Consider the following 15197-nt stretch of genomic DNA (forward strand, 5'->3'; position numbering starts at 1 on the left):
ATATTGGTTGCTGACAAATGAGGTTGAGAGTTTTGTGATTTATTTTTAGCTGGAGATTTTTTTTTTTAAAACAGAAGTACTGTGTAGCCTTGGCAGTTGCTGCATATTCGGTGTGGGTGGATGGAACTGAGAAATCACGTCTGTGCTAACAAGCATTTTGGGATTCCATTAAAAAATTAAACTCATGTACTGGAAACTGAAGCTGTACCAGCTCACCTGGGGAGCTCTGCCCTCCAAATATCCTCCACAAGGTAAGCAGTGCTGCCTGTCCAAGGCACTTGCAAAAATACTTGGGCCTCAAGATGTGACATGAACTCAAATTTCGGCTTTTAGATTGACATTTTCTTTCTCTCCTGAGATTAAAAGTCAGTGAGTTAATCTCTACCCTCTCCTTCCAAGTTTTCCCTCTAACTAAAAAGGCTAAAAATAAATTTCAAAGAGGCAGCTGAGAAACAGTTTAATGTGGTCATTGAGCCAAGTGCTGAGTCTAAGGAGAGTACCTAATACTGTAAGGTTTCTAATAAGATATAATTATGTCACTGGGAAAGCAGCTTGAACATTTATATCATGTTAGCTCAAAGGTCTGATCAGTTAGTGCTTTACAGCAGCAAAATAAACCTCTCTGCAGCTAGACTTTGTGAGTGTGGGTATTTCTGGTTTCTTCAGGAATCGGCTGAGCCGTGATTTCTCAAGTAGCCTTTTTGCAGAAGAGCTCTTACTTCAAGTGTTTGTGTTACACTGTGAATAAATAAGTACCCATTTGATTTGCTTAGAAGCAGATAATATCTGGCTTTGATGTGGCCAGTACTAGCAACTCCCCAGGAATTCTATTGCAGTGAAGTGCAATCCCCATTAAGCAACTTCTCTCACAAGGTACTGATTTAAAAAAGTGCTAAATGACTTGCTGTAAACTGTCGTGTATTTGGCCATCCCACCTTTCCTGGAGCAGGACTGGGTGACCTAATCCTCCTCACCCTTCACACTGGAGAGGTTTACTGGAACTTGCCAGGACAGAAGAAGAATGTCAAACACACTTTTGATCTACAGTTCCCCAGTTACCTTTGAAATCTGTGTCCCTTCATAGCATTCCTTCCCCTAAAGCTGACATTGTGGGAGTATTTGCTGTCTGCTGTGGGCAGCATTCAGAGGAAGATAGACTGGAGCTTCAGTACTCAATGGAAGGAGGTATGTGATACAGAGCATTTACACTTTCTGGTCTCTGCTTGTTTCTAAACTCTTGCAGTTGCAAAGCTGACTGGCTCTATAGGAGCTGAGCAAATCCTTGGAAATTAAGGGAACAAACACTTGCATGCAGTATTCGCAATTTTGCAGAAGGGTAACATTTGTAGTTTTTTGGTCTAAGAACCTCTTTGTATTTAATTTTAATTGCATTAAAATCTCTCTTCAGGAAAGGAAAAGGTTTTTTCCTTATCTGCTGTGCTGTTGAGTTTTGGTTCCTCACCCAGAGGCCCATTTAAAGAAGTCAGGCTTGAACTGTGTCAAGGAACAAAGATTTTTGAGTGAAGGCTTGGGAGTTTAAGCTTGATTTATTTCATACTGGATTCTGCAACAAAAACCTACTTCACCAGAAATTAGTTGAGGAAGAAATAGGAAAGCACTGCATTTTGTTGATAATGGGAGAAATGGGTCAGTGACATCTAAGCAAAGAAATGGGCTGAGGGACACCTCTGTGTAATTGCATTAATAACAAAGAGAGGGGATAACTGGTACCAGGGAAACAGAAGACAGGCAGTTTATCTAAAATCTTAACACAGCTAACCCCTTGTAGTGTTTGGGTAGACAGACAATGTCTTGAATTCTTCATGCATTGGTGGAACTAAATCAGTTGAGATCAATATCTCTCTCTCCTTTTACCAATTAGGTTCAGTAACACCAAATCCCAAAACCTTGTCTTCCCTTGAATTTTTGTATTAAGCTAGCCAGGAAGCCCCTCTTCTAGGCAAAGACACACCACTTTAACCCCTGTTTCATATCAGCACTTCATCATGTTGCAAAATTAATCTGTTTGCAAGGGATGAAGCATATAGAGGATTCTTTTTCCATGTATTTCTCACCTGAAACTAAAGATCACTTTTATCTATGTCAGATATATTTTGATAATTGAGGCATGACAGTGCTGCCAGCTTGAAATATTTCCTTTTATATGATGTGAGCTGTTCATGATGCAGTTTTGTCACTGACTCTGAAATCTCCCTTTCTGTCTCTCCCAGCCTGGTACCATAAATAGAAACCTACTCCTTGCCCATCCCAAGTTCTTGGCTTGAAGCTGTATTTCTTGGCTTTCCTCAGTGGGTTGTTTACAGTACTTAAACCTTGCCCCACTCTGTGGGAGGCCCAAGGACTAACTATGGATCTGTGCTTGACTCTAGCAAATCACATTATTAAGAGTCTGGTTGCTTGCAGGAGAGGAACACCTAGGAATGGCATTTAGTTAGTGCCTGCATTTTACCAAGGCCATGTGTGAGCTGTCTGACCCCTTCAAACTGGTGTTTTGCGCAGCCACAAGGATGTCTGCAGAAGGACTAGGTGGTCCATTTAGGTAAAGGCTGCAGTCTGTTACAGGGTAAAGGAAGTTCGTAGGTCTGCTTCAATACTACCACATTATTAGACAGCAGAAACTTGGCCTGGTCAGCACTGGTTGCTTTTCAGTGTGTAGCTTGTCTTGAGTATTTTTGGTTAGCAGGAAGCACTGAGACTTGGCTTCAGAAACAAAGCTGCTGTAGAACTTGATACTGTTCCAATCATGTCAGCAAAATAGGAAACCCACTTGCTGCTGCGTTATCTGGTTTGTTTCCTTGTATTCATTAAGGCAGAAATCCTCCCACTAAGAAGCCAGTTAAAGATCGGAAGGTCCAGTGGTGTAATGTGATGTATGTTTTGAAGGTGCAGTGGAAAATACCAATTATACCAGCACTCATTAGTTACCTGATGGTCTACTTTCCATGAGAACAGTGCCTGTTGTTTGATAGTCTTAAAAGCAAGCAAATAAAATGAGTCTGTCTGTAAAACAGCATCATAGGTAATTTATTGGTGTTTAGTTTAAGGACTCAAGAGTGAAAATAAAATGAGATATGTGGCATATGCAGGGATCTTGGTGGCTTTGTGTTTGAGTTGTCCCTATGTGAAAAAATGCACACAAGTCTACACCCTGTGGGTTTTGTTGTATAATGTATCAGATTAAAACTATATGCAATAACCAGTATTTACCCTATAAAGCTCTTTGTCTTTCTCTTTCCAGTGACAAACCAGTCACTTTGACCTATGGCAAACAACACCAAATCAATTTCAGGGCTGTATTTTCATTAACACATTCTTTTCTTTGATTAAGAGACATTGAAATTCAGAGTGTAGCAAGTTTTTTAGAAGCTCCCTGAACTATACATTACAAAGTAGCATAGTCAGCAAGATTTCCTTTAATTCAACTTTTCCCCACTGCTGGGAGAACTAGAAAAATGCTTCTAAATGGATGACTTAAGTTGTACAGGAAGGGTAACCACTCTCAGGAAACAGCTTTGAAGGGCGCCACAGGGAATAGGGTGAAGAGCTGGGAAGAACGGCTGTGCCTGAAAGGTGGATTCTTACAATGAGGAAGCTGAGTGTACCAGAATTAAGTTTTTATGTCATGCACTTACTGTGAAGAGCACAGGATCAGGATGCAAATGTGGTGGATGCAGGTGTCAAAGTGATGGCCTATTGTGTAAAATATCTATCTAGGAAAATCAGTTTTAAGAGAGAGAATGCCCATCTAGAAGCCAGAAAGATGCTTGATTTTATTCTGGCTGGGTGCACTTGACAGGACCTTATGAACTGCTGTGTACTCTGTGTCCTTTCTACTAGAGAGCACCTTCAGGAGGGTGCCTGGAAAGAGTGTAGGCACAAAATTACTCTGCTGCAGGAGATTTACAGTCAAAATATTTCTCACCAATAATATCTGTGCTGGCAACTACATGATTCCCATTGGGAGCTTTTAACACACCAGCCAGCTATTAGGCTTTGGCTACAGACTCTTCTGACAGAGGCTAAAATTGATGGGGTAAGTAGGGATATGTGCAAAATACATTATTAATCCAACTTAACTTCCTGCTAATCCTTCTTTGTTCAAAATACCAATTACTCATCCCTTGTACTTTAATTAAGAAGTAAATATGTTATTTTAGCTAAACTGTCACAGCTGAGACAAATCTAGCCACAAATCCATACATAGCTTGCCCTTTCCTGGTACCATTTTAGGTAAGGGTGGTGTCACAAAGCTCATCCATGTTTTTCTGAAGTTGTGCTGGCTTTCTCCACAAATTCTGATTATTCTTTGCATCTTAACAGATATGCTAAGCTTAGTACAAATGCCAGTGTAATTCAGAGTACTTGGAGCAAATGCAAGCTGAGAAAACAGTAAACTGCAAGAAGCAAAACAAAGAGGAAAAGAGAGAAAAAAGCCTAGGAGCTCTCAAGTAAAGGTGCCTCAACCTCTGACCACTGGGTAGCATGCTGCAGGATTCACTGAGCTTGATTTTGGAAGAGGAAGAAAAGAGGTTATCCCCTTGACAGAACTTTAGGAGCAACAGTATTCAGGTGTCCTAAGTTAATTCTTTGCCTAGTTAGTTTTCCACAAATGTCAGGTGTTGGTTGCAGGGGAAATTACTCTTGTCAGAAGCAATATGGGAAAGGCAACTCCTCATCATCACAGCGTCTCCACAGTTCTGTGTACTCTTTTTCTACATTCACAGCCTTACAAAACACAGACATTTAGAACAAGCCTGCTTGCTTACCTTTAGTCTGGTTTGAATCATCATCACACGGTGCAGCTGCCCCTCTCACAGAATGGGGAAGGTCACAGATCATGGAAGTGCTGCTGTCTTGCCTCACTGGACTGCAGCAATTCCTCTCCCCCTACAAAAGCCTAAACCACAGACTTCCCTTTCCCTGCTCCCTTTTAATACCCCTCTGCAGGCCCACCACCCTCTTAGGTGTGAGACTGCCATGGGGAGTGCTGGTTTGTTAACCCTTCCATGGCCATCTGGCAGGAGGAGCCTGTCCTGCCACAAGGCAGCTCTACTAGAAAACCAGGGCTTTTAAAGAATTCATCAGCAAATCTGGGGGTTTTGAGAGGTAATTTGTTTGGGCCCTTGTGGAAACTGTCCCAAGTGTTATTAAATCAGCAAATGTGCAGCTCAGACAGGGTGCACTGTGCTGGCCTTGCTTTCTGTATCTGAGTCCCTGACACATCCAAGAGCATTCATGTGCTCAGTGTTTGTACCTCTCCAAGATGTGGATTTTCACCAACATCCTTTCCTGTTGATTCCCATAAGTAGTGCTCCAGAAGTGGTATGTGGACTGGAAAAGTGAATCAATCTGGGCGGTCCCCTTAATGGGTGATCTGTTTTGTAATTTGTGCAAAGGAATTTCTCCAAGGAAACTGTTTGCTTTCTTCCCAAACACTTTGTTACCTAACTCGTAGTGGAACAAAACTCTGTCTCTCCAGCTCATCTCAAAGTTGTTTCAACTTGCAGTGCAGTCCCCACATCCTCTGTGTGTTCAGCAGTCCCTGGAAAGCTCCACCCTCCCATCCAGTTAATAACCAGTTAGCCCGGGGCCTGATTTTCCCAGTCTCTGCTTTGCCCGCCCGGCAGCGCTTCCTTTCTCCTTGGCCCCCAGCCTTGTGAGCAGTGACTGCTGTGTGTGGAGCCCTTGTGCTCAGCCCAGGACTTGTGGTGCCAAGCAGCCTCTTTGCTATCTGGGAAGCACAGAATGAGTGTGGGGACAGTCCTCTTCCAGTCCAGCAGCTATGGGAAGGAGGGCAGACTGCTCTGCTGCCTCGGTGAGGGCGGCATGCGCTTCACAGGTAGGATGCTCGGGGGTGTAATGCTGTCCTGTCCCTTTCCTGTGTTTTTCCAAGTGCTTCAAGGAGGATGAGGTCCTTTCAAGTCTGTCTTTGTCTTGTAGTACAAGAGCAGCCAAAGGCAGGTGTAAGATTGCCAGCTTTTATTGGGATTTTCAGATTAGTGAAATGCTTATTTTCTACGAGCGGTTACACAGTATTTCAGAAATAGAGACCACTTCAGTACCTAATTTGACTCTGAAATTTAAAAATTAGCATATTCTACCTCCTGCTCCGAGACCAAAGAGATTGGTAATTGGAGTGTTGGCAGCAAGGATGGAGGACAAAACACCCCTTACATGGTGGCTGGATAGGAAAGCTTTCATATCCGGAGAGAAGCAAGTTGTATTGTGGGAATAAAGAAAAGGAAGGAGATGGATGAAGCATAACCTCCTTGTGTGACTGTGTATTACTTGTTCACTAAGTGGTGATGTAAGTTTTCCACTGCATAGGAAATTAAAGTGATAATATAAGATTTATGATTAGCCTTGAAAAGGAGCTGATATAAAACGGATTTTCCTAGCTCATTTCTTGACTTTTGGTGTGGACTGAGCTCACAAACTGTTCAGCTGGAGGGGCACCATTGGTGACATGCTTTGATTATCTCTGTGATGATCATATTTCACTTCTGTGATGGGTGGTGTAGATCCCACACCGTATGGAACAGCGTGGGCTGTTATGGAATTATAACCTGCAAGAAGTACTTTTGTATCCTGGTAAAAACCCCTTTAGGTGTTGGGTAACCTTTACAGTTACTTAAGCATTCAGGTCACTTTAACATGAAAGTAAAGGAAGTTAGTGAGACCTGAACTCTTAAAAGCATTTGATTTTTAGGTAATGTGATTTTTAGGTAAGCACTGTAACTAAGTGATTGAAGCTTCTCATCAAATATTAACTCCTGCTGGCTTTTTTGTACATCAAGTGGGTGTTAAGAACCTGTGCCAGCCTCCCAGGCATTCCCAAGAAAGTGGTAGGATTCCCACATCTGCTTTGACTCACCACTGCCAGTCCAGCACAGCCCCACACGTTTCCATGTGGGCAGAACTCTTGGTGCTGAACAGAACTTGTCATTTCTGCTGGCTTCACCTTGCCTGCAGCAGCTCTAGAGCTGGGCTGGCCCTGGGCTGCTTCAGGCTATCTGTGGCTGCATGGATAAACAGTTAACTTTGTGCTGTCTGTGGAGCAGGGCTTGGCTGCTCAGTGTGTGAGCTTTTCTGGCTGGAGAAAGAAACCTAAAGGGTGCTTTGACTTAGAATAAATGTTATATTTTTGTTTAAAGCGTTTCACTGGTTGGCAGATACATAATTGAAAGTAAGAAGGTAATTAACACTCTTAAGGGATTTTGGAGCTGAAAAGTTGGGTATTTTTTGGAAACTACCTACTTTTGTGTTTGCTCTCTAGCAGAGATGTGTAAGTCAGGGTTCTCATACAGCACATTTGACTTTGTTTAAAGCATTGAAACACTCATAACACAAGTCACTGTAGGAGTATAAAGAATGTATTATGTAATTAAATACCTTTTTTTACTCCATAAAGAGAGCTGGATTTAGGAACTGGTGTTCTTTCATGGAACTTAGTATGCACACAACCAGCCCCAAGAAAATACAGTGGGATGTTGGCAGCCATGCTGTAATGTAGGTGGCTGAGCATTGAGATTTCTTATTTTCCATGATAGCTTCCAGTCTGATGGGTTAATATCTTGTAAAACTAATTGCAGTTCGGAGTTAGGAATAAGAAATATATGTAAATATTGCATCTGCAGGCAGTGTAATCAAGGAACTGACATTTTGGTGCCTTAGTCTCTAGTCTCTTCTTTTTGTGCTAGGAGAACCCTGACAGAAGGCTACTTTTAGGTTATTAAGTAATTGCAAGACGAACAGGTTATACAAGCAATAGAACTCTGAATAATTACCAGAAATGCAGTCAAAAGCCACTTAGCTATGTTTAAAATGGAAGCAGAACAAACCTCAACCACTTACTTTCTAATATACCTACAATACAGTTTAAAAATTACTTTATAGGCTGGAAATCTCCCATAGTCCTCATTTTCCAGGCTTGAGCTCTGTCCTGTGACACAGATTTTGCATTTTGCTGTGCCTGTTACATGGCACAGGCTTCTTCCTGTTTTGTGTCTCACTGGCTTCCCAATTTTACTGTCCTGTGCTGCATTTGAGCTCTTTGTTCCTTTTTCAAGTGCCTTATAGACCAGCTCTTGCTCATGAGTGTGAGTCTCAGGGGCCTGTGGGGAAGGGGGTGGGTGTAGCCACACACACATTCTCTGACAGTGTCTTCTTAAAAACATCTCAAGCCTGACTACTCAGCCCATCAGAAATGGGCCAAACCAATGACTGTAAAGCAAAGAAAGCCTCAGATTTTTTTAGAGGGAACTTTTTATGTTTAGTGCATTTAATGAAATCTCTTTGCAGTATACATTTCTCTAAGTTCAACTAGAGAATTCAGAAATAGATATTGGGACAGGGGCTTAGATCTGTGCTGACAGAGAAAAAGTATATAACTTTAATAAGTACATAACTTTACAACTCCATGTTTTTGTTCCCTTGAGCAGCCCCCATGTATTAAACCACACCATCACTGTTTTTCTTATCTTAATATTAAAATCTACTCTATTACATATTCCTGGAAAACCTCTCCATGAGTTAGAAAGCCAGTGATGGTCTTGACATAGCACTAGCATGAAGTGTTCACAGTTTTGCTTCTTACTACAGTTCTTCCTAAAACCCTGTGGATTTAGATTAGTTTTAATCATCACAAGAACTGTAGGGAGTTTTTTCTTTTATTGCTAAAAGATGTCTGATTCCTGCCCCCACTCCCTTGGAGTGACAAGTTTTCATCAGTTGTCCACTGAAACAGCAAAACAGAAGTGCTGCTGCTAAATACCCAGCATCACCTGTACTGCCTTCTGTCCCTGCTCCTGTCAGTCTTCCACCTCTGTTTACAGAGTCTTGAAATGTATTACAAATCTCTGTCATTCATGTTAATACTGAATCAGTTACTATGCCAACTTATGCATGTCATTTGTGTCATAATTCAGTCTTACCTGTATTTGTAATGTTGGTTTCAGATCCAGGCTGTGTTCGCCACAGAATCAATAAGGACAAAACATAACATTTTGTGATTGAAAGGTTTCCTTCACTACTTCATGTAATTTTAAAAAGTGTTTTTAATTGTGCACCTATTTTTAATCTATGAAGGCATAAACAATTTTGAATAGAGATGTAGATAAATAAAAGTATATATAATATAACAGATATTAAATATAATTTTTGTATTAAATAGCTTGCTACTTGGCTTATAGCAGCTAAATCACCTTCTCCAGGAGTTGGCCTTGATGATCCTTGTGGGTCCCTTCCAACTCAGGCTATTCCCTGCTTCCATGATTAGAACTGTACACGAAGTGATTGCCTGTCCTATCCTTTCCTCAGAGGCCCTGCACCGCCCCTACGGCTGCGACGTTGAGCCCCAGGCACTGAATGAAGCCATCAGATGGAGCTCCAAGGAGAACCTGCTTGGAGCCACTGAGAGCGATCCCAATCTCTTTGTTGCACTTTACGATTTTGTAGCAAGTGGTGACAACACACTCAGCATCACCAAAGGTAAGACTGGGAGTGTAGAGCAGCTGTGGGCTTGAAAACTTAGCAACAGAAATCAGGAAATGGAATCCCTGCCTGGATAGGAATGGGAATAGTGCACTTAGAGAAGGTGATTCCCTGCAGCAATGGTGGGAAGCAGACAGCCCGTCCCTCGTGGTGGTGGAGGGACACCTGCTGGGCAGTTCTGCTGGGACAGGCACAGTCCAGCCCACTGCTGTGCCAGGCTCCCCACATCACTGGCCCTGTGAGATATCTACTGTAGGAAGGGCAGAGGGAAATGGGTACATCACAGATGGTAACAGAACTTGGCAATTTCAACTGGGGGCAGAATCAAGACTCAGGCTTGCACAGACACTTTCTGATTCTGGTCAGTACATGTGTTAAATCATATGTCATTTAAAACTTCAAGAAAACAAACCTCATTCCTCCAAGAAAATAAAGTCTTCCTAGTCTAATAAGCTGGAGTACAAGAAGCTTTTTGAGTTCATCTCATTGCACTAAATCAGTGAACAGTATCCCTGGTATTCTGTCTGAGCCTTTGCTTCATGAGCACTTTATATGTAGCAGTTCAATTATAAGATGATTTTTTGTGTTAAGCTACAAACCCAGGCTCAACTGATTCTGAGTTTCTCCCTCAAGAAGACACAACAGCTTGCACTGTGCTTATTTTGTGTTTTTCTTTCTGGTCACAGGTGAGAAGTTGCGAGTCCTGGGTTACAACCAGAATGGTGAATGGAGTGAGGTACGTTCGAAGAACGGGCAGGGCTGGGTACCAAGCAACTACATCACTCCAGTGAACAGCCTGGAGAAGCACTCGTGGTACCACGGGCCGGTGTCCCGCAGTGCAGCAGAGTATCTGCTCAGCAGCCTTATCAATGGCAGCTTCCTGGTCCGGGAAAGTGAGAGCAGCCCAGGGCAGTTGTCCATCTCGCTCAGGTATGAAGGACGTGTTTACCACTACAGGATCAACACAACCTCGGATGGCAAGGTAAGGACCCCTGGACAATGCAGTGGGGAGAGGAGATGAAGATATCACCTTGCAGAATCTCAAGTTGCAGATCCAGTATTAATATAAAAGAACATGTGCACCAAGGGTTTGGTGGTGACTCCCCAAACAGCACTTTGGAAGAAGTGCAGACAGTTCTTGTCTGGGTTGAAAGTAGCTGGGTAGCAAGGCAGCTGTGGTTGGAGGTGGGGGTAGCCTTCCACTGATCCCCTTAGAAGCAGCAGAGCTTTGATAAGTCAGCATTTTTAACCAAGATGAAGTAGTGGCATGTTGTGTTGAGAGACATAAAAATTCCAGTTTCTAGTCCTGTAAAGCACAAGGCGGGAGACAGCACAGCTCTTAAGTGATGGCTTATATGTAGTTGCCTTCTGCAGGTAAAAATCCCACAGATTAATAGTTATTTGCCCAAAAGGAAGAGAGCAAATATTTTAAAGTCCTGGTTTTCAGATTTTTTAAAAAAATTAGAATGTTTGTACCTGTTTTCCAACGTTACTGAAAACTTCCAGCTGCCTTCATTTAAGCAGATTCCTGTTTGTTGCTTAACAGGTCTATGTGACAGCAGAAAGCCGTTTCAGCACCCTGGCAGAGCTGGTGCACCATCACTCAACAGTGGCAGATGGCCTGGTGACAACTCTGCATTACCCAGCACCCAAGTGCAATAAGCCCACCGTGTATGGAGTGTCCCCCATCCATGACAAGTGGGAGATGGAGCGTACCGACATCACCATGAAGCACAAGCTCGGGGGAGGGCAGTATGGAGAAGTCTACGTGGGGGTCTGGAAGAAATACAATCTCACAGTGGCTGTGAAAACGTTAAAGGTGAGTTTTCAGATTCCGGGCATTTTTCATTTGGTCACTGTTTATGACACGAGTAAGGAAATTATAATGTTCTCAACTTCACCTCGTGATACAAACATCAGAATGGAGTGTGCTGATCTGCATAAAATCCGTGCTTGGGAATAGCTTTGCAGATCAAAGTGACACTATCAAACTTACACCAGTGCACGTGGCTTAGAAACAAACTGGAATTTTGGCCCAGCAGGAGTTGCATGTCCAAGTCAGACCAATAGAAATGGTTACAAACCCAACTTCCCTTCCTCTAGAGGAGATGTGGAGGCTTTAAGAAATTAAAGATGTAGAAAATACCTTCTATAAGCTGTCCTCCACTCCTGAAAAAAATCAGCTTCTCCATTTCTCTTGCTTTTCAAAACCTTGTTTGTTTCAACATTAACAACTGCAATTCTAAGTGGCCCCTGAATAAGTTAATTTTTATAGCTATATAGGGGAGCTAAGTCATTGATCTTGAGAGTCTTCCTCTCACCAGCCATAACAGCTACCAAATGAGCAAGCCTGGCCCTGCCGGAGTACTGCAGATGGGTCTGCAGGACAGCCAGGCACCTGTTTAGGTCTGTTACTGTTTGCTTTGGTAAAAGCCAAAACAGCAGAATGGAGACAAAGATGCCATCATTTATATTCAACAGGATGTGTGGTGTTAACCAGACCTTGGTCATGAAGGTAAATGTTCCCTTCTTTTGCTTCTCTGTCTGTCTAGGAAGATACCATGGAGGTGGAAGAGTTCTTGAAAGAAGCTGCTGTGATGAAGGAGATCAAGCATCCAAATCTAGTGCAGTTGTTAGGTGCGTGAAATGCTTTGCTCTTTGTGTTCTTACTTAGTCTTCATTTTGACAGAAACTTGCCTGGTTTAAATGCAGTGGCAGCTTTTCTGTATTTATATAACTTTATGAATCAGGTCAGGTTATGGGGTGGTATGTTTGACAGCTTTATGTAATACTGGAGCTAAGAGACACTTAATTTTAAATAAAACATCAAATACAGTCACTTACATTAGTAGACCTTTGCTGTTGAGGCACAACTGTTACATAAAAGTTTGCAATATCATCCTCCTGCTGGTTTATGTCCTTGGCCTTAAACATGCTCCAGGGTTCAGTGATCAGGTTCAGATTCCTTCTCTGCTCTGTTAAATCAGATTTACAAATCATTTTCTGTGGCTTATTTTTCTGAAAGAACAGGAAAAAATTGTAAGAAAATTTAAAGTGAAATGAAAAATTCTGTTGGAAGCACAACAAATACCATTCTCCATACTTCTCAAATCAGAGACATTTACAGAAAAGGCTGCATTGAAAAGAACAAATTAGTCCATAATTAGGCAGAAGACACCAGATTGCTGTTGCTGTGAGGAACTCTGTGTATCACCAAATAAGTACATGAGATCAAATAACTCAGGACTGGAAAAAATCCGCAGGCTTTACATCGTGACTCTGCCCTGTTGTCTCACTGGCAGATGCATGATATGATGACCATTATTAAATACTTTTCATAGCTGTTAAATCTACATGCACAAAGATTCTTAAGAAGACACCCTAAACCTTTACTAGTGTTTAATTGCCTCTGGATTTCTGACACTTTCAGAAGCAGAGCTGTCAAGCCAAGCCTAGGATGAGAGAAGAAATGTGCAGAATGTGAAGGCTTTTACTAATGGCAACTGTTCTGTACCCATTTTTTAAAAAGGGCACAGATGAAGTGTGTGCCAGTCCTGTCTGGTTCCAGGAGCAGGGCTCAGAGTTTTGTCATCAGAGAGCTGCATTTTTACTCTTTCTGATGCACAGTGCTTTACTCCTGAATGTGTAAAGAGCTGCAGCGGGTGTCCCAGAGCTGTGACAAGAGTATCCTGTTGCTCTCCTTCTCCGCCTTGACATGCTTTGTACAGTGACTGTAGCAAGGAGTCATCCCAGGAATGTGTGAGAATGCTGCTCTAGGAGCAGGTCCCACCGTGCTGATTCCTTACCCAGCACATGGGAGTGCTTCACATTACTCTGTAGTGACATTTCAGTCTGGAAATCTTGCCAGCTGACAGGTACCTGCTTCCAGTTGGCCAGTCTTCAGCTTTATGAAGGCAGAGGGGGGAAGAAAAGCAAACTGCATGTTCATAATTCTCCTTTTTCTTTCTGTAACCTTTCAAAGAACAGAACTACTGTTTCATGAATATTAGATAGGAATAGTGGTGCTTTTATAGACATGTTTCTCTCTATTCATAAAGTGCATGGAGAGAAAAACAGACAGAAACTCTGAGTTTGGGCTGCACTGACCTGGTCTTGTTCATGGAAGTCTTCACTTTCCCAGAAAAACACTCAGTGGTACAAAATGCAATGGTACACAAATAAATGGCTGTTAAATCAGGAACAGTGGTGAGAAAAGGAAGCTTTATTCACATGCTGCCTGCTCCTCCCTGGCAGGTGTGTGCACCCTGGAGCCCCCCTTTTACATCGTGACAGAGTACATGCCCTACGGGAACCTGCTGGACTACCTGCGCGAGTGTAACCGCGAGGAGGTCAGCGCTGTTGTGCTGCTCTACATGGCCACCCAGATCTCCTCTGCCATGGAGTACCTGGAGAAGAAGAACTTCATCCACAGGTGGGTGAAGTCATGTTGAGCTGGTACAGATTCAGATTGCAATGATAAACAGGCCACCAGAATGATGGGCTGGGAATTCCAGCTTTTGAGGAGGTTTCTTCCACGGTTGGGATTCGCACTGGCTTATCCATTGGCTGTGTTGGCTTCAGTACTGTCTTGCAATAGCTTCTCCCCAGGACTTTCATAGCAATCTTGTGCCCAACTGCCTGGTATCACCTGTGTGCAGACAGTGCCCATCCAAAGCCCTGTTTAAATGCAGAAAACGCTGTGCCATAAGCCTGTTACCACAGTGTGATGAGCTGCTGATCCCATCCTATCCTCAGGAAACATAAACTTGGCACCGTAACAGCCACCATTACTGAAAAATTAATAGAATTTAAAAAGTTAATCCTAATCCAGATTTACGTCATTGCTCCTAAGAATAAGTCAACTCAGTTTTTGACACTGTTCAGGGCAAAGCTCACCTTGCTACCTACTGTATACAGAGAGCACTTCCTGATTGAGGGGAGCAGGGCCCCAAAACTGCATTCAAAAGCCCTGCTGCTGCTGTAGTGGTGTCCTTTGTTCCTTTGTGCAGGGACCTGGCAGCACGGAACTGCTTAGTTGGAGAAAACCACGTGGTGAAGGTGGCTGACTTTGGCTTAAGTCGACTCATGACTGGTGATACCTACACAGCCCATGCTGGGGCCAAGTTCCCAATCAAATGGACAGCTCCTGAGAGCCTGGCCTACAACACCTTTTCAATCAAATCAGATGTGTGGGGTAAGAAAACTCACCTTCAGCATCCTTTTCTTGTTAATTTTGGTTTTCTTCTGCCAGTCCAGACAACAACTTACTTTCTGGCCTGGGCAGAAACCCTTGTGAAGATAGTCACATGCCAGGCCAGAACTTCATGAATCAATAACATTTTTAGCATGTGATGTCTCCACGTAGACCAGCCTGAAATACCTGCAAGGAAACAATGCTGCTTCAAGCTGCACTGAAGGCCACATATTAATGAGCAACAAAAGGGCAGACTTATGACCTGGAATTCTGTTTTCTTCCTTTTGCAGCCTTTGGGGTGCTGTTATGGGAAATTGCTACCTATGGGATGTCACCATATCCAGGCATTGACCTCTCTCAGGTGTATGATCTGCTGGAAAAGGGCTATCGGATGGAGCAACCAGAGGGGTGCCCTCCCAAGGTGTATGAACTGATGAGGGCATGTGAGTATCTTCTTCCACTTTTGGGGACAAAGCGTGGGAAGGTGGGA

The 15197-nt window shown here is 42.9% G+C and overlaps 1 protein-coding gene across 3 annotated transcripts in view; it reads left to right on the forward strand.

The window, feature by feature from the left end:
* ABL2 (ABL proto-oncogene 2, non-receptor tyrosine kinase) overlaps positions 1 to 15197 on the forward strand; it is a 42323-nt gene that overhangs the window by 18015 nt on the left and 9111 nt on the right. For all 3 annotated transcript variants that reach the window (XM_053984644.1, XM_053984645.1, XM_053984646.1), the window contains exons 2-8: positions 9340 to 9510; positions 10200 to 10495; positions 11060 to 11332; positions 12066 to 12150; positions 13768 to 13945; positions 14523 to 14707; positions 14998 to 15150. In XM_053984644.1, the coding sequence (XP_053840619.1) occupies positions 9340 to 9510; positions 10200 to 10495; positions 11060 to 11332; positions 12066 to 12150; positions 13768 to 13945; positions 14523 to 14707; positions 14998 to 15150 (1341 nt within the window). The remainder of the gene's footprint in view (positions 1 to 9339; positions 9511 to 10199; positions 10496 to 11059; positions 11333 to 12065; positions 12151 to 13767; positions 13946 to 14522; positions 14708 to 14997; positions 15151 to 15197) is intronic.

Source organism: Vidua macroura, chromosome 9 (assembly GCF_024509145.1).
Source record: "Vidua macroura isolate BioBank_ID:100142 chromosome 9, ASM2450914v1, whole genome shotgun sequence".
Taxonomy (NCBI): Eukaryota; Metazoa; Chordata; class Aves; order Passeriformes; family Viduidae; genus Vidua; species Vidua macroura.